The 25,779-nt window shown below is 68.1% G+C and overlaps 1 protein-coding gene across 3 annotated transcripts in view; it reads right to left on the reverse strand.

Annotated features, from left to right (window-relative positions):
• Window positions 1-303: 303 nt before the first annotated feature.
• GPSM1 (G-protein signaling modulator 1) overlaps window positions 304-25,779 on the reverse strand; it is a 27,443-nt gene continuing 1,967 nt past the window's right edge. Inside the window, exons 2-14 of one of the 3 annotated variants that reach the window (XM_012654825.1) lie at window positions 20,776-20,997; window positions 19,710-19,845; window positions 18,788-18,930; window positions 18,404-18,527; window positions 18,020-18,135; window positions 17,334-17,489; window positions 15,793-15,901; window positions 14,731-14,854; window positions 9,643-9,713; window positions 8,597-8,776; window positions 3,953-4,094; window positions 3,388-3,596; window positions 304-1,928 (exon numbers count right to left, since the gene is read on the reverse strand). In XM_012654825.1, the coding sequence (XP_012510279.1) occupies window positions 1,722-1,928; window positions 3,388-3,596; window positions 3,953-4,094; window positions 8,597-8,776; window positions 9,643-9,713; window positions 14,731-14,854; window positions 15,793-15,901; window positions 17,334-17,489; window positions 18,020-18,135; window positions 18,404-18,527; window positions 18,788-18,930; window positions 19,710-19,845; window positions 20,776-20,997 (1,939 nt within the window). In that variant the 3' untranslated portion in view covers window positions 304-1,721. Of the gene's footprint in view, window positions 1,929-3,387; window positions 3,597-3,952; window positions 4,095-5,911; window positions 6,114-8,596; window positions 8,777-9,642; window positions 9,714-14,730; window positions 14,855-15,792; window positions 15,902-16,007; window positions 16,271-17,333; window positions 17,490-18,019; window positions 18,136-18,403; window positions 18,528-18,787; window positions 18,931-19,709; window positions 19,846-20,775; window positions 20,998-25,779 lie in introns of those variants that run through there. The other 2 variants (XM_012654826.1, XM_012654827.1) reach the window with 2 other exon arrangements.

Below are 25,779 nucleotides of genomic sequence, written 5' to 3' on the forward strand. Positions count from 1 at the left end.
CAGACCCCTGGGCCAAAGCCCTTTCAGCAGGGGTGGGGGCCGTGTGGATGGCCATGGGGCTGACCTCGAGGGAGGCTGCTTGGGGGCCTCCTGCTCCTCTATCCCCCAGGAGGCGAGGAGTGTGGGTGGCCTTCACCCCTGTGGGCTCCTCTGCTCAGCTTCCCTATTACATGCAGCAGGGACCCTCCTCCAGTGGTCTCGGGGGCCAGACAGGCCGAGTGGGCGCAGCCTCCCTCCCGGGTCAGGTCAGCCCTGGGGCTCCTGGAAGCGCCACACTGGGGTCTAATCCTGAGACAGACGGCACTCGCTTGGCAGACTTTATTTTTTGGGAAAAACAGAAAAACAAGTGTACCTCTTGGGTTGGAAAGGACCCACTGACAACACGGCAAACACGTGTGAGCAATAAATACGCACGTACATTCAAGTATGCGGGGCGGCGCTGCGTCCCTGGGAGACCCTGTGCCCTGGCGTCTGCCCTGCTCTCTCACAAGTGGGGCCACCACCCTCCCCTGCTGGGGCCTTGCCCGGCTTCCAGGCCATACCACGGGGCGGGGGCCAGGCCACCTGCCCAGGCTCAAGAGCAGGACCCCAGGCACCACCCAGAGAGGCTGCCTCCAGCCCCAGGGGCTCTCCAGAAGGGTGAGCCAAGGCAGGGTCCAGGTGGGAGCTCGAGGCCACTGTCCCCTGAGGGGCCTGTCTCCAGAGGCTCCAGCGGGTCCTGCCTGAGTCTGGGTCTAAGCCTTGTGTCCTGTGGGCTCTCAGGTGTGTGGGGACTAGACCCCCCCATGGGGAGGAGGCAGTGATGTCATCACCCTCAGCTGATGGAGGGGAGGAGGGTTCTCATTCGGGGGAGTTCAGAGGGTTGAGTGGAGCCAAGCCCCTTCCAGCTTTCGCTGACCCACTGACTTGGTGACAGCCACAGAGCCTAGTCCCACTTTGGGTACAGACGTCCCTGCCCGCCAGTGGCCCTAGGACCAGGCCCTGCTTGTGTTCTGGCCCAGGGACTGGAGTCAGGAATGCTGAGGTTCGTGCCCATCCTTCCCTCCGCAAGGCCCCATTGGCTCAGGACACGTGCCAGGGCCGGGGACTCCAGGGGCACCTCACCTGCCCTCTGCTGCCCCGTCTGGGTGGGCTTTCTGTGGCTGCCGACCTCCCCCTCCTCCCCCTGGGGCAGGAGTCGGGGGACAGGCTCAGGGGCAGCCCTGCCCTAGGGACCAGGCCAGAGGGCATTGAGCGTGTCTGCCACATGGCCATCCTAGGACCGGCTTTGGGGGCAGGACGTGCCCATGTTGCTGGAAGCCCCAAGAGGCTTCAGAGACAGCTTTGGGGGACGTGGGGAGATGGCAGGGTTTCACATTTGGCTGGGCAAGACGAGCCCGGGAAGGGGGTGTGGGCAGAGGGTGGGGAGGGTCTGGCCGGCACTGGGTCTGGGGCCAACATGCCGAAGGCCGGGCCAGCCAGGGAAGGGGCGGGGCAAGGCTGGGCCGGGCAGGCCTGCAGGAGGCCGTGGACCACGTGGGGTCAGGCCTGGGCGGAAGTGTGCCCTCCTGCCACCTGGGTTAGGGATGCTGTGGGGCTGTGTGCCCAGCGTCAGCTCAGCGGTGGGCCTGGGGCTCAGAGCCTGCCCTCAGCCATGGCCTTGGGAGGATTCGGCTTCTTGGGGGGCTGTGGGCATCGTGGACTATTGTGAGCCCCCGGTGTCCAGGAGTGGGTATGAGGCCTTAGCTAGCACCGGGCTGGCACTGCTGCGGGGGCACAGGTGGCCCCCCTGCCTCCGGTTCTGGGCTGGCGGTGAGGTCCACCCGCTGCTCGTCCATGCGCTTGGCCTGCACCCTCTGGATGAGGCTGAAGAAGTCCTCGTCTGGCATGGTGGGGCCTCGGGGCAGCACGTCAGGCGGCGGGCAGCGCTGGTCATCAATCCTGGAGGACTGAGTGGACACACACACGGTTGGTGGCCTCACCCTCCCTGGGCCCCTTGCTTGGGGACTCACGGACACCTCCGAGGTCAGGCCCACACCCAGTGGCTCAACTGGGCTGCTCTGGCCACCTCGGGCCTCCCTGTGTCCACCTGGGAGATCAGCTGCAGGGCCACCTGGCTCTGGGGTCTTGTGCTGGGAGTCCTGACCCCAAGAACAGTCTTCCATGGGCCGCATCCCCCAGGGCCTGGGGCTGGCTGCCCAGCAAGGCAGGTTGAACAATACCTGCTGGGTGCAGGGTGAGCCAGGCCCAGGAGACAGCTGCTGGGACGGCCCCCGAGGCCTGCTGATCCCCAGGGACACGCGTGGCCATCCCTCTGCACTGGCCGGGAAGCTGGCACAGTGAGGGCCGACCCTGGCAGGCCTGGGGCTGCAGCTCACAGAGCTGTAGTGTGGGGCTCCCCAGGGCTCCCTCTTGGGTCAGGTGGCTGAGCCCGGGGGGCCGTGCCGGCCCCAGCATGGAGGCTGGGGGCCTGAGGGGGCGTCTGGGCTTCTCTGCAGGGCCTGGAGCAGAAGGGCCGGGAGCCGGCGCAGCCGTGGGCGCGTGCGTGCGTGTGGACAGGGGGCTCTGGGCTTCTCAGGAAGGGCCGGACTCGAGGCGGCTTGTCGGATGCCTGGCCCGGGGCCATAGTTTCCTCTTCTCTGTGGGAATGGAAACCTGCTGGCTTGGTGCAGGCCAAGCTGCTGCCCGTGCCCCACCCCTGAGCCATCTGCTGCATCTCCTGACCCTGAAGCCCCACCTGCTGCGCCTTCTGCCCTGGATGGCAGGTGGCTGGACCCCACAGCCACGGTGAGACCCTCAGGCTGGTGAGGGGGACGTTGCCATGAGGCCACCCAGCTGGAACCCCTGTCCTGGCTCCGCTTTCCCGCAGCTCTGGACCCTCCGCCCCTGCCGTGCGCCGTGCGTGGTCCCCGCCTTCACCCCGCCAGTGCCTGGCAGCCCCGGGGTCTCCCTGCCCCACTCTGGGGCTGCTGTCATGCCTTTGGTTTCCTCTGCCCAGCTGTGGCACCTGGTGGGGATCCCTGAGGCCACGAACTGCAGACCTGGTGACCCCTGACCCCGGCTCTGAGCTCCTGTGCTGTGAGGGACAGCCCAGCCTGAGGCTGTTCTGGGGTTGCCTTCTTGGGGGACTCTCATCTCCCCAGCAGATGAGGGCTCCCAGAAAGAAGGCTCCAGGTCCAAGTACCCGTGGTCGTCCAGTGACGCTGCTGAGCCGGCTCTGGCCACCAGCCTGTGGCTCCAGCCCCTGGGGGCGTCCCTCACACATGGCCTTGGACAGAGGGGCTAGAGCCCACCTCACCCCCCGGGGGCCCTCGAAGCGCCTCCACTGGACAGCGAAGGGGCCACGATCCCATGGGGGGCTGGGCTGGGCAGGCTGAATGAGCCCCACCTGCCGGGCGGCAGGCCCACCTGGTACTTGATGAGCATGTTGAAGAACTCGTCCCCTGGCTCCTGGGGGTCCCCGTCGCCGCGGAGGTGCCCCACGTTGTTGTGGGTGATGCGCAGCCCGGGCAGGCTGCCCACGCTGGCCCGCTGGTCGTCCAGCCGGCGGCTCTGCGAGCTGGCGATGAGGTCGAAGAGCTCCTCGGTCTGGGGGGAAGCCGTGGCCACAGGCTGGCCTGCGGGGGCAGAGGGTGAGGCCTGGGGCACCCTCGGGGCTGTGCAGGGGGACTGGGACCTACTGCAGGGTCGGGCCTGAGGCTCAAGTCACTGGCTGGTAGCTCTGACCTCTGAGCCTACCCCCCGTACCCCTGGGGACATGGTGCCTGCCTGGGGACTTCCAGGAGGACAGGAGCAGAGCCCTGGCCTCCCAGACCCCGCTGAGACCGCAGCTGCGCCCTGGCATGGCGTGTTCCGGAGGGGCAGGGACGATTACAGGCTTCCCGGGACACCGCTTGGGGCAAGAGCAGGGCGGGGAGCTCGGTGGCCGGGCACCGCAGCTGGCCTGCCCGGCGTGCAAGGAGGGCACACTCACCGATCCTCTCCCCCAGGGCCTCGGCGGCCCCGGCCTGCCCCTCGTCCAGCGGGCAGCGCTGGTCGTCCATGCGGCTGCTCTGGAACCTGCTCAGCAGGTCAAAGAAGCACTCCTCGTCCGAAGACGGGGCCCGCGGGATGCTCTGGGGAGGGAACGGGGTCGCTGCAGCCAGACGTGGTCCCCCAGGCCCCTGGACGCTGCACCGGCCACACCCAGTTCTGAAACCTGGGCCAGTCAGGACCCTCACCTGCCCCTGTGGCCGTCCCTCTCCCAGGTCCGAAACCCGCACCCCGCCACGTGCTCCCTCCGTGGCTGCCGCCCCACTCACGCACCACAGCCTAGAAAGCCCCAGCTCACCCCAGACGCCTCCCCCTGCCCTGTCACGCCCTCGTCACCCCTGGGATGTGCTCCCTGTGTCTGCGCACGCGGCCCCCCACTTGCCAGTGTCTGCCACGGAGTGAGCAGGTGACCTTGGAAGCTGTGCCCTCACCTGGCCTCGGTTTACAGAGCACTCCCTGCCCCGTGAGGGCCGACAGGTGGGTGGGCTCACCGTCCAGCTCCCTGGGGGGCTGGAGCACCTGCTGGCCCGGCCTGTCCCTCTCGGCAGGGGCCTCCGCAGGGCTCCCCCCGCCCCCCCATGCTGGGCCCACACAGCCAGGAACAAACGCACAGCGAGGCCGTGTCAGCAAAGATGTCACCCCCTGGGTGCCGGACACAGGCTGAAATACAGGACACCTGGGATTGCTGTCACCAGCCCATGGCACAGAGGAGAGAGGCGCAGAGAGGCTGTGTGGCTGCCAGCGTCACGGGAGCAGGAGCAGAGCTAGAGCTGGGCCCCACGCTGGACTCGGACATGGGCAGGCCCCATGGGTGAGCCGGCTTTAGGACTGGCCCAAGCTCTCAGCAGCAAGAGTCACATGGCGGGGGCAGCAAGGTCAGCAGGCAGCAGCCCCGCGGTTGCCCCTCAGGGGCAGGCACGGGGCTGAAGCTGGGGAGGAAGGGTTCAAGCCCCCCTGGCCCACACACAGGCCTGGCGCGGGGGCGGGAGGGAAGGGAGAGCTGGCGCTGAGGGCCACGTGCACTTGGGCTTGGGCTCTAGGACCTGCCGGCCCGCAGAGGGCATCTGCCGTGGGCCACACAGGTGCCTCCCCAGGAAGCCCAGAGGGGAGCCGCTCCGGGCTCTTTGGGGCCAGAGTGGCTGAGGGCTGCCCTGGCACAGCCAGGGGTGGGGTGGACAACGGCTGCTCTGGGCCCCCAGCCCCTGCATCTGGCCCGAGCTGGACCCCCCAGGGTGGAGCAGTCCCGTGGACTCCCCAGGCGAACTAGGCAAGGCCCCTCCTGGGAAAGGCAGGACCCACGGGGGTCCAGGCCACGCCTCCTCCGCACGGAAACCTGGGACTCAAGGGGTGCACTCGAAGAACAGGGGGGCTTGCCCTGAGGCCTCCCCTGGCCCCATCACACACGGCACCGTGCCCAGAGCCCCGAAGCAGAGCCCTCTCGGGGTCTAAGACCGGTAGCCCTCCCCTCCCTGAGCCAGCGGCCACCTGCCAAGGCTCATGCTTCCCTCCTGGGGAGGGCGCTGGGGGCCTGAGACCTCAGGGGCAAGACCTCGGCTCAGCGCCTGGCATTGGGAGAGGCTCCAGACAGCACGAGGCCCCCTCAGGCCCCTCACTCGGGAGCACAACCCTGAACCCCACAGGACACACTTGACGGCCTTAGGGGTCCTGCCCCCCAGCTCCTACCTAACCTCTCTTGTGTCTCAAACCCTGGCCCCATCCTTCCTGGAAGTCTCAGAGTTCCTCCTTGAGTCTGACTCCATTCCCTCTTGCTTTAGTTAAAGCCCATTGTCTCCATGGAGGAAGGGAACAGACCTCGGTCAAGCCCACCCACCCCAGCTTCGCAGAGGCCCGCGTGCGCCCCGAGCCTCCCCCGGCAGGGACAGCAGGGCCCCCCACTCACGTGGGCCACAGGCTCCCTCCACCGCAGCGCCAGTAGCTGTGCGGGGTGCTTGGCCACGCGAGCCCAGGCAGGACGCCAAGATGCCCAGCGCCGCCCCGATGACGCGCCCCACGGTGTTGGCCCAATGCTTAAATAGGAGCCCGGGCGAGGGCCCGGCCCTCCCGGCGCCGCCCTCGCTCACTCGAATGTGCGCACACGCACGCGCTCTCTCTCACGCGCGCTCACACACTTGGGCGTGCTCTGTAAACACTGACAGGGGCTCCCTGAGCAGCTGTGGGCGGTCGCGCCAGGGCGCTGGGGAGGACAGCCTCTCTGGAAAGCCCTCCTCCGGCTCTGACACCGGGCCTGGTTGCCTCCAAAGCGGGCCAGCCAGGGAGGCCGCCTCTCTTCAGCCAGTTCCCGAGCAGGCCCCCAGGAGCCGAAGCTGTCCTCCTCCCGCCCCTGCCCCAGCCGCCCTCCCTGCTCCAGTCCTCCGTGGCGCTCACTGCCCTGGCCTCGAGGTCGCCCCAGCCCAGCTCGGCCCCAGCCAGGCGGGCAGCGGCCGCCTCTCCAGAACACCCCCGACCCCGCCCATGTTGTCCCTACCCTCTGAGGCCAGCCTGCCCTGCTCCTTGCCCCCGACCCCAGGACGAGTTCTCCAGGCCCCACCCAGCCATCAACCTCCTGGAGATGTCCCCAACCCACCCCCACTGCAGTCCCCAGCCGGCTGCCACCTGGGGAACAGACGGTCCTTCCTCTGGGGCACACAGGGCGCTGACCTCAGGGAGGGCAGCAGGGCTTGGTCACCAGGAGGCCTGCGAGGCTGCCACGCCCCACAGTGCTGAGAGCTAGGCTGTCCCCAGGTATCCTGCCCTGTGAGGTGGCAGCAAGGGCGGGGACCAGGTCCCACAGCACACAGGGGCTCCTCAGGGCAGCAGCCGCTAGCCCCAGACTCCCTGCCTTGCAGCTGGGCCCTGTGAAGCTGGACACTGGAATTTGTCCCCTGGCTGCGTCCAGGGGAGTTCGCTGGGGGCACACGAAGCTTGGGGGCCCTCCTGAGCCTGGGCTTCCTGGAGAACCATCTGCCCCTCCCAGGCCCCAGCGCCCACTGGCCCTGGCCCATCCCGAATGCTCGGCCAGCTCCTGCTACCCCGTCGGCCCAGACGTGACAGCCAGAGCCAGTCCTGCCCTCCCGCCAGGTGCAGGGAGGCTGGGCGGAGGCCACCCAGGAGCACGCTCTAGTGGGCCTGACTGGGGACCCCCCAGGCACCCTCCCCTCGCCTCTCATGCCAAGGGACAGACTGACCCCGGCCGGCAGTCAGGCCCGTCGGGCAGCCCTGGGGTTGAATGAGGTCGGGGGAGGTTGCACCAGGCTGGTGGGAGGGACGGCGCAGGCAGCTCGCGGGGCTAAGAATACCCGCACGGCACCCACGCCCCGCGCGGGCTGGGAAGGCGCCGATTAAGCCCACGGAGGGAACTAATTTTAGACTAATTTCTGGGGGTTTGGACCCAGGTGTCCTGCTTGGGGGGCCCAGGCTGGTCTCTGAACCCGGACTCGGCCCCTCCGTGTCCATCTGCCTGCCCACCAGTCTGTCTGTCCATCTGTCCGCACCCGTGGCCATCAGTTCCACCGCCCCCATCCATCCCCCACCGCTGAATATCGCAGCGAAAGCTGCCTGTGCCCCAGGGGGGCCCCTGGCTGGGCCTGAGGACCTGAGTGGCCCCTTGCTGGGCTATCGTCCCCACCCCAGCAAGGCCCCTGGTCCAACTCCACTTGTGACCCCGAGCCCGGTGGGGTGGGGCGGGGTCTACCAGCTCCTGGCCACGAGGGCCCTGGGCGGACTCCAGCTCCCTGTCCCCCCACCAGGGGCTCTGCAGCTGGCATCTGCCACCCCAGCCCCATCCTGTGCACAACCCTGCCCCCAGGACCAGGGCTGGGGCATGTGCCCACCTGTCTTGCCCTCAGTCCCCGAGAAGGACAGAAGAGATGCCCCCAGCACCGCTGCCGGGCCACGGCTGCAGCATTCCCAGGTGCCTCCGCGTCTGGGCCTGACCTGCGGGTGTGGCCGAGGGGGCTTCGCAGCTCTGCTCTGGGGTCCCTCTGCTCAGGGGCCCCCGCCCTACAGCTCTGGAGACCCGCGGGAGGTGTCAGCAGTTCCAGGACCCCCTGCGATTATGTTAGCTTCGTCCACCTCCCGGGGCCTCCTGCCAGAGGACCCACGGGGTCAACACCCCTGGCCAGAGCCCCGAAAGAGCCCCCTGGGGTGCACCGTCGGGGGGGCAGGTCTGTGCAGCCAGTCCCTCTGGGGGAACACACTCCTGTGACCAGCAGATGGGTCTGGAGGGTCCAGCGAGGCAGGGAGGGTGCGGGGACAGACAGCACGGCCACCAAAGACTGGGAAGAGCCAGCCCCCGACTGATGGCAAAGATGGAAACTGAGGCCTGTCCGAGCAGGACTGAGGCTCCTCGGTGGCCTGGGTCTCCCTGAGGCTGGGGCGCTACCGGCGACTGTGAACACACTGCCCCTGCTCGGAGCCCCCGACACCGAGCACCGCTGGGGTCCCAGGGGACGCACAGTGCCAGGCCCACCAGGGACGCCTGCCGCCCTGGAGTGACGCCCGGGTGCCCCCGGCCCGATGGGCGCGGAGGGGAGGGCGCTGCGCAGTTTCCACGGTCGCCTCCCACCCGGCCCCACGAGGCGCCTACCGTACGCGGCACCTGCACCCGGACGTCCGCGCTGTCCAGCGGGGAGTGGCCGCCCTCCCGGGGCCTCCTCTCAGCGGCGTCGGGTCCTTCCTGGTACTTCCTGCTCCTCACGGGGAGGGGCAGCGAGTCCCTGCTGGGCCCCCGCCAGTCCCCTGCGTGGTGGCTATCTCCATTCTGCTCCTGGGGAGGGGACCGTGATGTGCCCGGGGCAATGTCCCACCAAGGTCCCCTCTCCCGGGACCCTCGGGGAAGGCCAGGCGGGTGCAGTTGCCACCCCCACCTCCCAGAGGCACACAGCAGGTGCCTGGTTCCCGAGGAACAGGGAAGAGACAGGCTGTGGGCACCCTGGGCTGGGGCAGGGAGAGGTGGGGGGGTGTCTGAGGGATCCCCACTGTCCGCCTTTCACACTGGGCAAGGGTGGTGACCGTGGGCGTCCCTGAGCCACGCCCCCACCTCACAGCCGTCCACAACTGAACCAGGCTACACTGGACGAACCAGAGGCTCAGAGAGGTTAGGCCACTGCCCCAGGGCCACACAGCACCCACACCTGGCAGGTACAGAGCCAGCCCAGGGCCCCAAACCCACCCAGCCCGAGTTTGTCTGCCTGGGTTTGCGGAGACCCAGCTGGCGTCTCCACCTGGAGCAGCTCCGTGTCCCCTTTGGATACAAAGTCTGAATGGGCAGGGAGCAGCCAGGAGAGGGTGTCCCTGTCCGTGGACTCCCCAGGACGCTGGCGACACAGCGGCTGGGTGGGGGCACGGGGTCTGCAAAGTGCAAGGGCCGCGCACTGCCCCGGGGGCCCGGCTGCTGGACAGTGAGGGAGGTGCCCTGCTGGGGTGCTGCGGGCTCGGGGCCAGTGGCAGATGGGCCCGTCCAGGGCCTCAGGCCGCTGAGTGCACATTTCCGCCCGGTGGCAGGGCACGTGGGCAGGGAAGGGTCCGAGGCAGGTGGTGGCAGCGCAGAGACCAGGGCCCCAACCTCACCACCCACTGCCCACACTCTGGCACAGCTGCGAGGACATCTGTCCCCGTGGGGCCCCCGCTCACCCGCTCCAGGGGGAGCCTCAGCAGGTCCCAGGTCTCCGCGCTCAGCCTCTGCGTCCGCTTGGGTCTGGCCCCTGGAAGACAGGGAGGCCGGTCAGCCCCCCGCGGGGAGGCAAAGGTCATGCCAAGTGTCCCCTGCGCCAGCCACACAAGCCAGCAGACAGGCGGACGTTGAGACGGGTGGACCCTTGCGGGGCGGTAGCGTCTGGCTGTGATTCCTGTCCCCCAGGCCTGGAAGGGCCCGGTTCTGGACGGGCCTCTTCCCAGCCTCACCATGCGCCTCCTGCCGTTCCCTCTGCTGGAACACCCTTCCTGCCACCCCTACCTGGGACCTCCTTAGCCTGGGCCCTGGGGCAGGCGGGGTGGGCCTCTGGGTGGGCAGCCCAGGCTGGGGTGGGGTGACGAAGGCCTCAGCTGAGCCCTGGGCCAGCCCCGCTGCGGCACCTTCCCTGGGCTCCTGTCCACCCCCTTGGCCCAACTCCAGACCTCCATCCCAGAGGTGCCCTGGTGGAGGCGGGTGCAGCTCGGCCCGGGGACCCCCGGCGACAGCCTGCTCTGATGGGGGCGGCGCCTGAGCTGAAGGTTTGGGAGGGTCTGGCCTCAGCCCCACCTCAGTCCCAGGCACAAGATGGGGAGAACCACCCTGGCAGCTGGGCCAGGACAAGGCAACAGATGGACAAACGGACGGAGCCTGCGATGTGAGGACCGACTCTGTGGGCAGGGCCGGGGGGGCCGTTGCTGCTTGAGACTGAGCAGCCGCAGGGGCCTCTCTGCGCAGGTGTGCGAGAAGGGGGGGAGCACAGACAGCAGGGAAAAGGCGGTAGAACATTCCGGGCAGAGGAGACGCGAGTGGAAAGAGCCCGGCTAATGAGGACCCTGCCTCTGCCCTGCATGGCAGGAAGACTCGGGCCTCCTCTCCTGGCCCGGCAGCGCCCAGACGTGCAGTGGACACTGACCGTGCGGCAGCCCCCGACAGTGGGCGGGCACTGGAAGCGGTGGGTAGAGCCAGGCCTGGTCTCAGGGACACTTTGGGGACCCAGTCTTGGCACCACTGGACCAGCAGACGTGGACCCTTGGTCCTACTCCGTCAGAGGGATGGGCCGGGCAGGGAGGCGTGGAAGGGCCCTAAGGCACTCCGCGTGCGGGCGGGACGGCCCCTCCGCCACTGCCGCCGCCTCGGGCCGTAAGCCTGGACGGACAGGAGGGCGCTGGGACACGGCCCTGTTGTCTGAGGGGCTGCCCGTTGCCCGCCCCCACCCCGGACCAGGAAGGCGGCGCTGAGGGAGGGACGGCGTCGTTCCCCACCACGTGGCGTTTGGGGCAGTGCCAGCGCCGCCTCTGTGCGCAGGACGGCAGTAACAGGCGGGCCCGACTCGCACACCCGTGAAAACCCCGCGCCCTCTCTCCACGCGCTGCGCGAGGCCGGTCTCGCGGGCACCCGCCCAGGCCCAAACCGCTTCCCACCTGGCCCTCCACCGAGCGCCCTTCTGAGATGCGGCCTGCGTGGCCCTCGCGGCCAGGCACCGGCTGCAGGCGGAAGGCCCTCTGGGCCCGGCTAAATGCACCCTCTGTCCGGAGAGTTTGCGAGGCCACGGCCCTCCTGGCTTGGCTTCCTGTCTCCCCCTTACACAGGCAAGGTCTGGAAACTTCTCCCAGCACCGCCCACTCCTGCCTGAGTCTGACCGTCACATGGTCGTCACTTCTGCCCTCGGCCAGCTCTGGACCTCGGCGCAGCCCAGCCTGTGCCCCCACGGGCAGCACCGCCCCTGCCCCCTCCACTCAGGCCAGGGCAGCCCCCACCTCCCCTTCACCCCCACTTCACAACAGACCCCGGGTGCAGCCCCTTCTCCCCTCACGGGGACCTCAGTCACCAGCGCCTCACCTGCCTGCTGCCTCACCTGCCCCTTAAGTCCCTTCCCCACATGGGCCAGGGACACAGTGAGGACCCGCTTAGATCATGTCGCTCCACTTCTCGGTCCGAGGGTCCTGCCCTCTCCCGGCTCTGTCAGCTGCAGACATAGTCCCCCACTGCCCTGCACCTGCCGGGCTGGTCCTGTCTCAGGGCCTTTGCACGGGCTGTTCCCTCTGCCTGGACTGCTGCAAGTAAGCCCTGGACTGACTTACTCCCGCAGTAAGCCCGGGGCTCACTCCCTCTCCAGCTCCAAGTCTTTGCTCAAATGTCACTGTTTGGGGTCCGAGTACATGTGTCCCACCAAAATGCATGTGTTAAAGCCCCAGTGCCCAGGGTGATGGTACCGGGAGGTGATTAGGTACAGATGAGGTCGTGAGGGTGGAGCCCCCACAACGATTAGTGCCCTTATCAGAGGACACCGGTTTTCAAGCTCTCTCCCTCCCTTTCTCTCTCTCCGTCATGTGAGGACACAGCGAGCAGGCGGCCGTCCGCCAGCCAGAAAGGGAGTCCTGACCAGAGCCTGACCATGCTGCACCTGGCCTGGGCCCTCCGGACTCCAGACTGGGAGAGACAATGGCCTGTGGAAGCCACCCAGCCTGTGGCGCTGTTTGGCAGCTGGAGCGGACTAAGACAGCCCCTCCTGAAGCCCACCTGGCTGCTGTATGGACAGCTGCATCCCACCCCCACACCCCGCCTTTCCTCTCTCCCAAAGCACATCTCACGCACGACCTACTTGTGTTTGTTACTTGTACCTGGCCTGATAGGATTCGGCCCTGCGACTGTTTTGTCTGCTGGCGTACCGCAAGAGCTCAGCGCTTGGCACGTAGCAGGTGCTTCCTAAGTGGAGTGGTGCCTACTATTTACTGGGCGTGCGGGACCCTGTGTGTAGTTTCCATGCACCGTGCCCTCCAGCCCCTCCCAGCCCCAGAGGCTGCCACTGCTGCCACCCCCGAGTGCTGAGGACCCTGGAGGGGCAGGGCTGCGGGCAGGACATGCGGGCCCGTGTCATGGGAAAGAGCGAGGGGAGCCCGGGCGGCACGGATGGGCAGGGATGGGGGGGTGGGGCAGCAGCTGCAGGCAGTGCCCCCCAGACACACTTCTGGGGCCTGTTGCTGGCTGGGGAGGGGCCGGCAGGGTGGCAAGATTAACACAGATGGAAGCGCAGCGCGCAGCAGGGCTTTGTCCTCCAGCTACATAAAAGTCCCCTTGTTTTTTCAGGACAGTTCAAAGGAAACCTGAGTCCAGTTGGACCAGCCCCCTGCCAGCCCTCAAGCCGGTCAGCGACGGCCACACCCCCACATGACCACACCCACCATCTGGCCACGCCCCTACACCACACCCACAGCCCCAACGGCCACGCCCACTGGCCATGCCAGCCCCAGCCCCGGTCATCCCGGAATATAGCCGTCCCGTGTCTCCCCACACTCCACCGCCCGGTGCCCGCCAGACCCCCTGCGCCCCTGCCAGTGACAGGCTCTGGACATGCACCCGCCCACCGCACCCCACCGGATGGTCCGAGTCCAGCCCCTGCCAGACTCACCTGAGCGGGGGTCTCCCCCAGGGCTGCCCGGGCTGTCAGGGCTCTGACCTGCCTCACGCGGCTGCATCCCAGGCAGGGCCCCTAGGCCGAGGCAGGGCTGCCGGGCCCCAGGCGCCCGCACACCGCCCCAAGAGGATGCTCCCTCCGCATCCGAAGGCAGCCGGCCACTGGCAGCCCTGTGGGGGAAGCTTCCGGGGGCCCCCGGCTGGAAAGGGTCTGGCCGGCAGAGGGCCTGGAGAGGGACAGAAGCTGCCTTGTCCGCCACTGTTCGCCCTGCACGGCCCCCCTCTTCCTTGGCTCGGAGAGGAAGGAAGGCAGCAGGGGGACCCGGAGCTGGGCCGCCTCCGTGGGAGCCTTTCCAGGCCTGGCCCAGCCCTGCCCCCACCTGCTGCCAGGGTTGGGGGTGGCCGCGCTGGGCCACGGGCACTGAGGGTGGGGGCCGGGAGCTCTCGGCAGAGCAGCCCCTCAGGAGACCCAGCCGCGGGTAGATTCTGTCCTGTCCAGCCAGGGCTGGAGGCTGCTCTCCACCCCCGACTGGGTCCCATGGGCCAGCTGAGGGCCTCGGAAGCCTCTGCTCCTTCCCCTGTATCCTCAGCCTCTGCGTCCCCAATTTCCCAGGGTAGGTCATCGTCAGAACCCCAGAGACCCACCACCACGTCCAGGGCTCAGCAGGCCTGAGGGGCCCAAGGCTCTCAGGCTTCCCTTCTGGGGGCCCCCGGCCAGGGCAGGGTGGCCACATAGGGACACAGCCCTGCAGGGGCCCGGGCTCAGTTCCTGGCAAACTCAAGAAGCACAGGATGGGGGCCACATGGGCAGAGGCAGCTGCCCCCCTAGACCTGCCCCTCACCCACGTGGCAGCCACCTCGGGAAGCCAGCCCCTCGTGACAACCCCCTGCATCCGCCCCCCGGCCCCGCGTTTATTAATCTGTTTGCTTTGCAGGGAACGTCCTGTTCTATGTGTGCAGCGTTGCTGACCTGTGCGGGCTGACCAGCGGCCCGCAGGTGAGGTCATCACTGTGGCCTTGGGCCTGGCCTGAATAGGGCCCCCACCCGCCCTGGGCAGCCCTGCCTGGCTCCCTAGCTGGCTCGGCCCGAGCATCTGCCCCCACTGAGATGGAGGCCACGGCCCCACCGGCTGCCCTGAGGCTGGGTAGGGTGGAAGCCAGGACAGCCGGGGGCGGTGACTGGCCATCTCCTGTCCCTCGGCCATCAGCCTGTGGTGCCACAAGGATGTGGGTGGGAGGGCCTGCGGCAATTGCAGGCTCTTGCCGTACGGGGACGACAGAGAGCTGGGCTTTTGCGGCATGCAAGCCTCCACGGTTGGCCCTGCTGCCCACCCCCAGCCCCACCGTGAGCTCCCGAGCGCAGGGCAGGGGTGTCGGTCTCTCTCCCGGCCCAGCACAAAGGCGGGCTGGGCCAGAGTAGGTGCCCTGATGCCCAGGGATGGGGCTACCCCTCCCTTCCTGAGCTCCTCTGGGGACGGAATCCCCTCCTCGTGACCCACACTCAGGGAAGCCGGCACCCCTCCGACAGGTGTCCCTCCTGCCACGCCCCTGCCCGATGCTGCTGCTTTTGTCCCAGGCTGAGTTTTGAGCCCATACGGCACCGTGCTGCCTCCACCCCCAGCCCTGGGACTCACCCTGGGCCTCGTAGCCGGCCAGGTCGGGCTTCTCTGCGGCCGCCGGGCTGGTGAGCCGGCCGAGTGCCAGCTGCAGCTGTACGACGTTCGTGCGGGCCGTGAGCTCCCCGTTGCGGTCCCCGATCTGTGGCCAGCAGGGGCGTCTGAGTGGGCAAGTGGGGCTGGGGGCCTGCTGGGGGCTCCCAAGGGGGCAGCCAGGTCCCCGACCGCTGGGTGGCCTGGGCTAGCCACTGACCCCAGGGCCTCTGAGGGAAACAGGACTCACTGTGGCCCTGGAGGTGAGGTCTGGGGCTCTGTCCCTGGGTGAGGTGGCCCCTGTGTCCCCAGCAGCCCTAGTCCCACCTCAGAAATGCTCAGTCTGAGCAGCCGGCCCTGTGCTGCGTGGGGCCCTCCAGCGGGCGTCGGCCTGGCCCTGCCCGGCTGCACCTTCCTCAGCCCCAGCCTCGCGCTCTGGGCCTGACGTCAGACCCTCCAGGAGGACTGTGTGCCCAGGAACAAACTCAAGTCAAGTGGAAGAGAGTGGGGCACGGTGGGGCCGCCGCAGGGGGCCCTGGAGGACGGCGGGGGCCGCAGCCTGCCCTCAGAGGCCACCGGTGCACGGGCTCTCCGGATGGCAGCCTCTGCTGATCTGAGCGAGCCTGGCCCTGCCCACCTACACCTGGGCGCCTGCAGGCCTCACCCACCCAGCTGCCTCCCGCCTTCAGCATGGGCAGACCCGGGGTATCTGGAGGCGGTGGTGGCCCTGCCCTGGGGCTGCTTCCTAGAGGTGGGGTGGGAGGGAGGTGACACAAGGACAGGCCAGGAGCCAGGCGGGCCCAGGGTTCACCTGTGAGGTCCCCACCCTCACTACAGTAGGAGGGTCTTGGTGGACAGGGCCCATGGAGACCCCACGTTGCCTCTCCGACCAGGAGGACACTCAGCTTCCCAGGAAGGCCCCGCGGGCGGCAGACAGGGGCCAGCAGGCCTCACGGGCCAGGCAGCCGAGGGGCTGCACTAGCCCAGAAGGGACGGAGGGCCATCCGGCACTCGGCACAGTCTGGGGCGGGAGGGCAGCCGGCTCACCTCCTGGGAGATCTGCAGGTGCTTCCTGGCGAAGGTCAGCGCCTGCGCCGGGCTGCCCATGGACACGTAGGCGTTCCCCAGGCTCCAGCACGCCCGGCCCTCGCCCACCCTGCCAGAGAGGGAGACAGTTCACGCCCGCCCTCCCCGGGCCCGCCCCGTGCCGAGCCCCCAGCCTCCCGGTGGTCAGGGCCCTGACGTGACGTTGGGTGCCATACCTGTGACACGAACAGGCTGTGTGGCCTGGCCCCGAGGTTCACCAGGGGCCCCCAGGCCCAAGAGGCACCAGTAGGACGGTAGGATGACACGCCCCAGCCAGGGTCTCCCACAGATCTTGCCACCCTCAGGGAGAAGCCCCAATAAGCTGAGGCTTTTCCCGTTAAAAGCATTAACGCAGCGGTCCCCAACCTTTTTGGCACCAGGGACCGGTTTCATGGAAGACAGTTCTTCCACGGACCGGGGGTGGGGGATGATTCAAGCGCATCACGTTTATCGCGCAAACCTCTCTGCTAAGGATGATCTGTGTTTGCAGCCGCTCCCCAGCGGTAGCGTCACCACCTCAGCTCCACCTCAGGTCACCAGGCATCGGATGCTCACAAGGAGCTGCAACCTGGACCCCTCGTGTGCACAGCTGACAGTGGGGTTCACGCTCCTGAGAGAATCTGATGCCCCCTGATCTGCCAGGAGGCGGAGCTCAGGTGGAGATGCGAGCGGTGCGGGGCGGCTGCAAATACACACGAAGCTTTGCTCCCCGCCCTGCTGTGCGGCCTGGCTCCTAACAGGCCGCCGACCCCTATGGGTCCATGGCCAGGGTGGGGGCCAGGGGTGGGGATCGCAGGCTGTCCCGTGGCCGGCTCTGCCTGCAGGCGCGTTGCGTCCCTCGTCCCTTGGCCTCTCTCGCCCCCTGGTGGCCGGCGGGGCTCACTCCACTCCTGGGGGCAGCCCAACCCCAGCCCCTCCACGGGTTATTTCTAAATGGACGTGAAATGCACCTAACGTAACTGTAGCCACTTTCCAGCAGACAGCGCAGTGGCATGTTGTGTGACCACCACGCTGTCTAGTTCCAAAACATTTCCGTCACTCCCAGGACAACCTCAGGCCTCCAGGGGCGGGGCAGGCTTTAGAAGACCCTCCCTCCACCAGCGTGAGAGCCACAGGCTCTGCCTCCTTTGTTCCCGTGGCAACCCGCCAACCCCACCGGGGGGGCCGGGCCAAGAACCCGGGGGCCCCCCGGCCCCCCCCAAAAAAAGCCAACTAAAAAAAAGCAAGGGAAGGGGGGCCGGGCCGGCCAAGGGCAACCGAAGTGGCCAGCCCAGCGCCCACACTGTCTGGCTTAGTCCCCACAGCGGTGTCACCCACTGACGGGTGGGGAGGCAGAGGCCTGGGGACGTCCCACCAGGGTCACGTCGTGGTCAGTGGAGCCAGGGGCTCAGACCCAGGCCCCCTCGTCTTGGCTGCTGGAATTCAGCCCAGTGGGCCGGCAGGGGCTGCTGAGAGCCCTCTGGGCCGGCCGCAGCCGCCCACCCCGAGTCCACACCACGCACCTGTCAGCCAGCTCCTGGGCAATGAGCAGGTGCCGCAGGTGGTACTCGGCCGCGCGCTCGTAGTCCTGCAGTAGCGTGTAGGTGTTGCCCAGGCTGTAGCAGGCCTGCGCCTCCACCGCCTGGTCCCTGAGCTGCCGCGACAGCTGCAGTGTCTTCCTGCACAGAGAGCGGGGGCAGCCCCCGGGAGGAGGGTGGCCAGTGGTGAGGAGGCCCGCCCACTGGTCCCCGGCCTCAGGGTCCCAGTGGGGTCTCTCTGGGGCCTCGGAGGGACGAAGTATCAGACCCTGCTGGACCCAGACTGATGCGGGCTCCCGTTGGGCTCCGGCAAGTCTCCTGACCACACTGAGCCGCCGCTCCTCCACAGGGGCCAGGGGACAGCCACGGCCACTGCTCAGGCCCTGAGATGGGCTGTTTGGGGCTGGGTGCAGGACCCAGTGCTGACAAGCCTGCCCCGCATGGTGGCCACTGGTCTGCCACCCAGGCCAGGAGGCAGATGGCCCAGAGCTCAGCACAGGTTGGGGACCCTGGGAGCTCAGTCCACCTGCCCTTCCTGGGGCAGCCCAGAAGCCCCCACCTGGCTCCTGGGGAGGACACGCTGCCCGACCCCCTGCCTTGGGGTGGGTGGCTCCCTGGCCCGGCATCCCCTCCCCCCGGCCCTCCCCCTCACTGGGTGGGTGGGGACCTACTTGTAGTACTCCGCGGCCACGTCGAAGCGCCCCAGGAAGATGTGGGCATTGCCCAGGTTGCTGTAGGCCCTCCTCTCGGCCGCCTTGTCTCCAAACTCCTTGGCAATGGCCAGGCGCTGTGCAGACAGACCCGCAGACCGGGTTGGTCCTGACAAGCACGGACGGGTGCCGCAGCCCTGCCCGGATCACTGGCCCTGGCTGTACGTCCAGGGGGAGCAGCCGCAGCCACGGGACCAAGTGCAGACGAAACCAGGGCTCAACGGGACACCCCTGCCACCCAGCCACCTCGCCCCACCCTGCTCTGGAGGACTGCCTCGGGGGCAGGTCACCCCAGGCCAGGTAGGCAAGTGGGCAGCCTGTCCAGCCTCCCTGCGGCGGGCTCACCTCCCTGTGGAAGGTCGTGGCCTCCGTGAAGTTCCCCAGCAGGTAGTGCGCGTTGCCCAGGTTGCCGTACGCCCTGCCCTGCGCCGCCCTGTCGCCCAGCTCCTTCACCAGGGCCAGGTTCCTCCTGCGGGGAGAGCCCAGGAGCCGCATCCCTCCCTGCCCACGTCTCCACCCTCCCACGCTAGATGGTGCTGGTGGGTGGCAGGCCCAGAAGGAGGGTGGATGGGACGGGTCCCCTCAACTCCAGCACCGGGGCTTGCTGTGGCCCCACCAGCCGCTGACAGGTGTGGCTGCCGGAGGGGCCCGCCTGGCTGTCGGCCGTCCCGGGGGCTGCGGGGAGATGTGGGCCTGGGGGAGCCCGTCGGCTGCTGCCGCCCCACTCACTCGTAGAACTCGGAGGCCCTGCGCAGCGTCTCTCGGACGTCGGGCGGCAGGTGCCCGGGGTCCTGCACGGCGCTCCAGGACAGCTGCTTGCCCTTGGCGTGGTACACGTTGCCGATGTTGTAGAGTGCCCGGGCCTCCCCGACCTGCGGGTGGCACTGGGGTGTGGGATGTGCTTGGGCCAGTGACCTGGCCACCACCCTTGCTGTTCTGGGCCCCAGTGGCAAGGACTTTGGGCCATCACTGAGTCACAGACGCTTCGGAGGGGCAGGCCCTGACGACGGGGACACAGGGGAGCCCGCTCCACCCCTCTCTCCTCCGCCAGTCGGGGTGGCCAAGGAGGCCAGGCCCTCAGCTCTGTCCTCTTATGCCCCAGGGTGAGAGCTCCAGCCCGGGACCAGATGCCTCGGGGCAAGTCACACCACCCTTCTAGCCTCAGCTCCCCCACTGGCACCGGGGAACAGGGATGTTTGTTTTACAGGGTTACGGCGGAGGTCGGCACAGAAGGACGACCCAGGGTCCAGCCCAGGGCGGGACCTGCACCTTCTCTGACTGCTGCCGCCACTTCCCACGGCTTCTGCCTGCCCCTGGGACCTCCCCCCAGAGCCACCTGCCGCCCCCCCGGGCCACACGCAGGGACTGGGGTGCTGACGGGTTCGGGGTGGGGCCAGCAAGGGGGCGCGGAGCTGAGTGTGGAAGACGGGCTGGGCTCTGCCCTTTGGCGTCAGCGTGAACGGGGAAGTGCCCCCGGGTCTGAGCGCCCAGGACTCCCGAGTCACTCGGGCTCCGGAGGACCGACCTCCTCGTCTTCCCTCCTGTGGGGGGAGAGCCGCGTGCTGTGTCGCCCGCCTGCGCACACCCCAGATCTGGACACGAGCCTCGGGGAAAGGGAGGAGGGGCAGGCAGCTGGGGACCGACCCCTCACCTTGTCCCCCTGCTCCTGCGCAATGTCCAGGTGCCGCTGGCAGCAGACCACAGCCTCGTCGAACCGGCCCAGCACCTTGAGCGTGTTGCCCAAGTTCCCGCTGGCCTTGGCCTCCCCCATGCGGTCACCGATGGTCCTGGGGTGAAGGAGGGAGTGAGGGGCCCAGGGAGCCGGGTGGGGGCAGGCGGCCCACCCTGGGGGCTGATGCTGGGCAGGGTGTAAGCCGGGCAGCGCGGTCCCGAGGGCAGCCCTGGGCAGGGTGCCCAGCTCAGAACCAGTCCCTCTGCCGGGCCAGGTCTGGGGGTCAGCCCCACGCAGGCTGCAGAGGGGCCGTGAGCCACACACGGGCCCTCGGGACCTGGCCTGAGCCTGGGGGCGGGGAGCTGAGACACAAAGGGGCTCACTGCCCAGTGGGGCAGGGCTGGTGGGGGCGTGGCATGGAGGCGGGGCCTGGAGGAGGAGGAGGAGCCGGGCAGGGAGTGCAGGGGCATCCCAGCTGGCTCCACCTGGGCACAGGCCTGGCGGCAGCACAGAGAGCGTAGGGAGGGGCCGACGGCGCGGGAAGGGGCCACAGGCCTGCTAGGGCTTGGGGTTCCCGGCGAGGGCACGGAGAGCCTCCAGGGCAGGACCACGTGCTACAGAACAGGTGAGGAGTGCACCTGGACCCCAGGCCAAGAGAGGCCCGACCTCTGGGTGGGGCTCTGGGTCACGCAGACAGGCAGGGTCATGCACATGGATTCGCACGGACAGACACGCGCCCACACAGAGAGTGCTGGGCCGCACCCCACACTCTCACACGCAGACTGACATTCAGACCCCCTCACACGTGTCCAGCTTAAACACAGCCCCCTGGGGGGACTTCTGGGGTCCCCGGCCCCTGTCCGGGTTGGAGGTGCCCCGCGGGTTCCCTTGGACCCTGAGAACTGCTGTGGTCCTCGCATTGGAACTGCCCCTCCCCCCCACCTGCCTGAGGGCAGGGCAGTGTCCACCCGGCCCCCAACCGGACAGCCGGGCGCGGGTTGGAGGTGAGGACCCCCTCTTTGGGGCCCTGCCAAGCCCCGCTCACCGGGCCAGCAGCAGGTCGTGCTTGTGGAACTCCAGCGCCCGGGCGTACTCCTTCAGGTAGAAGTAGGCGTTGCCCAACTGGCTATAGATGGCGCTCAGCGTCTTCAGGTCCTCGGTGCCCACCTGCACCGCGGCCTCAAAGAAGGCCACACCCGCCTTGAAGTCGCCAGCCTTGCACAGACGCTCGCCCTCCAGCGCCAGCTCCAGGCACGACGCCTCCATCCTGGGCAGAGGGAGGGGTGTCACGGCCCACCCTCGCCTGGTCACCCCTGGGGGCCCAAGCCCCTCTGCGGCGTCACTGTGTATGACACCCCTCGGGGGAACTGGGCGCCGCGCCACGCCTGTGCTCGCAGACCTAAGCATCTCTTTGGGATGCAGGCCGGAGACAGGTGCTGGACCCAAAGGCTCCCCAGCTGGCACACCTGGGCAGCTGACATCTGCCCAGACCTCCCTGCCTGGCCCTTGCCACGGCCAGGGTCAGGGGCATCGCCAGGGAAAGCCTGAGTCTGACACCGTGAGACCCCCAGGCCCCGGAGGCCCGTGCTTGGTTTGGCCGAGCTCCAGGGAGTGGGAGCAGTCTCCACACCCCGCCTCCCTAAAACCCCAGTCCCATGGGCCGAGGGGGCCTCCTGAGTGGCTGTGGCCACCTGGGCTGGCCCTGCAATTCCCGCGGAGAACAACTGAGGCTCGGGGAGGAGGGTGAGCTGGTCGAGGCTACGCAGGTGGGATCTGACCCCAGGACACGGCTGTTGGGGAGAGGTCACTCCCTCGGCTGCTGCAGAGCCCTGGGCTGGACGCTGCACCCTGGGAGGGTGGGTCTCCTCCTCCATCCCGCTCTGACCGGTGGTGTGGGCCCCCAGCCACTGCCCCGCCTGGGGTGGAAGGGCTGCTATTGGCGGCACAGCACATGGATGCCACGGGTGAGCAGGGTGCCATCTCCAGGGTGGCCAAGGGTGTGGAGTGAGCAGCACAGGGGACTCAGCCGGGGGCAGCAGGGGTGGCCCCAGGAGGCGGCAGGAGGAAGGAGCCCAGAGAGGACCTGTCACGGAGCGGCGCACGCCCAGCCCCCAGCCTGGGGACCCGGAGGCCTGGGAGAGGGGCCGGCCCTGGCCCAGGCGGTCCCGTCACTCCTGTTTTCTGCTTTCTGATAAGACCAGCCGTTTGTGAAAAGCTACAACGTAATTTGAAATGACCACACGCAAAGCTCCTGTGGCACCCAAGGGGCTGAGCCCTCCTCCTCTGTGATCTTGGAATTGTGCGAGGACCCGGAGTGAGTGGAAGAAAAAGCAACATATTTCCTTAAAAAAGAAAGCGTTGTCGAGGGCAGTGTTTCTCCGCTGTTTCAACCAAATGCCCCTTGACAGGAACCCAGTGCCCATCACTGGACTCCCGCCTCATCAAGAAAACGGCCACTTTCAACTTTCCCAAGATAATGGCGCATGGGAACAGCCGGGGGCGGGACGAGTCCCCGCTGAGAAGCTGGCCTGGGCGCCTGGCGCCCCACCGGCTCAGAGCCTTCCGCTGGGGAGACCCTGGCTGCCCCCAGGCCACAGTGCCCAATGCCCGAAACTGCCTGGCCCCTCGACACTGGATGAGCTCCATGCCGGCCGTGCCACCCCCACTCTTAGGGCCCCTCCGTTTTCTCCCGCCGACTCCACCCGTCTGAGACCCTCCCAGGTCAGGAGCCTCGGAGCAGCCCTGAACTCTGCGCCTGCCCCCAGTCCTAGGCCAGGGGTTCCCACCCAGTCTGCCTGCCATAGGGAGGCTAGCAGGAGACTGGGGGGCCCCCTCCTGGACCCCAGCCAGATGTTGTAAAACAGGGCCACAGCCACAGCTCAGCGTATACAGGGAGACCAAGAAAAGCTAAACTCTCACACGGGCATTGGGGTTACTGCCTGGGGAGCGGGCTCCTTGCCTCCCTGGGGGATGCCAGGCAGGGCTCAGGAATCCCACCACCTGGCTGCCTCCCCAGAGATCGACAAAGCCCACGTGACCTCTCAGAGAGCTGAAGGTCAGGGACACAGCCCCAAGACCAGGAGACCAGACCTTTGTGCCGCCCACCCACGACCTGCCAGGCTCCTTAGCAGCCACCTGGCCGAGCCCTCCAGGAAGGGCCATCTGGATGCCACACTGGTGGCAGGATCCCCCGGTCACCATGGCAACCAGCCAAGAGCCCCACTCCTGCAGCCGGTGCCATGCACAGGGCTTCTTAATTAAGGCCGTTTGTCCCTGCACAGCCGTTTGCCAAGCGGTCTGACACGGCCCACTGCCCCCTCCTTCCAGGCCAGTGCGGAGCAGACAGGACTCTGGGTCTGAAACCTGGGTGCAGGCGGAGCTGCGAACACGCCAGCTGCAGACTGGTCAGGAGGGCCGCCGCCCACCTCCCTCTGGGCCCGGAGACAGGGCACGTGTGGCTCCAAGCAAAGGGGCCCGAAGTGCACCAAGGCACGTCCAGCATGGCCATGCTGACCCTGTAACCGGGGGACCCAATTTGAGCCCTGGCAAGGTGGGGGCCACTTGAAGAGCCACCAGGTGGGGTGTCCAAGCCAGAAGCCCCCACCCCCCACTTATCTCTAGACACCCTCCAGCGGGCCCCCCGCCCCCGCCAGCCCCGCCGGCTGCCCGCCGCACCTCTTCCTCCGCAGGTTGCGCATCTTCTGCACGTACAGCCACAGCTCCAGGCCCACGGGCAGCAGCAGCGGGCGGGGGCGGGGGGCGCCGTACACCACCTTGCACACGGCCTTCTCCGCCAGGCTCAGGGCCACAGGCTGGCCCTCCATGGTGGGGGCCGGGATCACTTCCCTCCCGCTGCGCTGCTGAGGCTATGGGTTCTGGGGCTGTGCGGCCTCGGGGTTCTCCGCCCTCCCCGGCCTCCAGGGTGGTGGGCCCCAGGAGACCCCTGGCCCTCCGACAGGTGCTCTGACGCCTCCTGGGACTGGCGTGGATGAGGGATCAGGGCAGCTCAGGCCGGATCAGCAACGTCAGCAGGGCCGGGCGGGGGTGGGGAATCCCGCCTGCTGCTCCTGGGGTGGCTGGGGAGCAGGAGATCCGGACCATGGCGGTGCCCTGCCACCCGCTCGCACGCAAACTCAGCACACGGATACCTGTTCGGACCGTGGTCACCGGGGGGGGGCACCGTTGGGGGCGAGAGGAGGAAAAGCACATGGAGCGTGGGCACCCCCAGCCCGGCCCACGAGGCAGAGGCTCAACAGCCTGCCCCACGTTGCCTGGCGCCAGGAGGGCAGCCCCAGGGCAGGGGCAGCGCGGGCCCCTCCTGGGTCTCCTCAGGGCAGCCTCCCTGGCTCCAGCCAGAGGCCATCAAGGGGCAGGGGCAACTGACACAGAACTTGGAGTCCTTGTCATCGCACTTCGCCCACCAGGCCTGGGTGCCCCGAGTTTGCCCTGCCCGACTGTCCAAGGTGAGCCCAGGGCCCAGGCCTAACCAGGGTCAGGGCCACAAGGGGTCTGGGGGCTTGGGAGGCCCAGCCGCGCCCCGCCCCCCGGCCCAGCTCCTCTCCTCAAACTGCCCGGCCCAGCCACCTGCCCCGCTCAGCCCCCAGTTCCTCCAGCACCGTGGCCCAGAGGAGCCGCCTGGACAGTGGGACGTTCCCTGGACAAAGAGGGGACCCCCAGTGTTAGGGGTGCCAACATCCAGCAATAGAGAGGGGGTCATGGGGTCTCAGGAGCCCCCCTCACCAGGCCACTTGCCCTTTCCAGCTGTGTGCGACGAGGGCAGGGGATACCAAGGCTGAGCGCTAAGGGCCCAGGGAGGGAGGGAGGTGCAGCTGCGGGGTCTGAGCGGAGCAGGGGTGGGGAGCACAGGTGGGGAGGGCCTCCAGGCCCCAGCCACTCTCCTCTCCAACCAAGGGGCCATGGCAGGCCTGGACCACCTCCTCTTTGCCCAGCCCCTAGCGACAGGCTGAACCCCCAAACCCTTCACTGCCGCCTTCTGGTGCTCAAACAGCACCTAGCTCCCCACACCTGCGGCCACTCGAGGGGTCCTTCAGCTCACTCCCCAGTAACTGAGTCAGCCCCACCCCACCTCCAGGGCTGTCACCCACGCTCTGGACAGCTGCCCAAGAGACCCCTGCTCACAACGGGCTCCCCATCCCCCACACCCCCAGCCACCCCCCTAGGGAAACCACACCGACTGCCCTTCAATGGTAGGGGCAGAGTAGAGGGAGGGACCAGGCCAGGGCCCGGAGCATGGTGGGAGCTGGGATTGCTGGGGGGACACAAGGGCCACCCCAGCTTTAGGAAGCACCTAAGGGTCAGGCTGCCAGGGACTCCTAGGCCATCGCTCCCCAGAGGCCCTGCCAGGGACAATGCCCGGAAAGGGGGCCCCAGAGCGGGAGGATGGAGTGAGGGGTGGGGGTGGCACGGCCATGTGTCTGGGTGCTGGTGGCTGCTGCTTGGATGTGCACCTCTAACAGGGTTACCCCAAGGTGGCTGCTCTGACACCCTCTTCCCTTCCCAGCCCTGGGGGAACACTTGGAAGAGGGCTGGGAGGTCAGGTGAGGACCCCCCCCGGGCTTCCCTGCTTTTGGGGGTGCTTCTCAGCCACCTGCCCATCCCCCTGGGCCCTCCCTCCCAAACCCCTGCCCTAGGCAAGGGCGCCCAGGTGCAGGTGAACCAGAGTTCTTTCTGAGCATTGCCCCCCAGGTGCTCTGCAGACTCCCTGAGACTTGGGGACTTGGCGGGTCACTGGCACACCCCATGCGCAGTGCCCCGCCAAGCCCCCATTCCATAAAAACTAAATTGTCCCCACCAGGCAGGAATATGGGTGTGGGAAGGGGTAGGGCAGAGGGGACCTCGGGCCTGCGCCAGGGAGCCCCGACCACAATGAGGGTCTCCCAAACGGCCACGTGTGGAGTGCACAGGCCAAATGGACCCTGTCCACCACCAGGACATTCACACGCCAGGCTGCCCACAGCCCTTGGCTCCCATGCCAGCAGGGGTACGCGGGGTTCCGCAGGGGACAGAAGACTTTTGGACTTCTTTCTCC

Source organism: Propithecus coquereli, unplaced genomic scaffold (genome assembly GCF_000956105.1).
Source record: "Propithecus coquereli isolate 6110/MARCELLA unplaced genomic scaffold, Pcoq_1.0 Scaffold449, whole genome shotgun sequence".
NCBI classification, from domain to species: domain Eukaryota; kingdom Metazoa; phylum Chordata; class Mammalia; order Primates; family Indriidae; genus Propithecus; species Propithecus coquereli.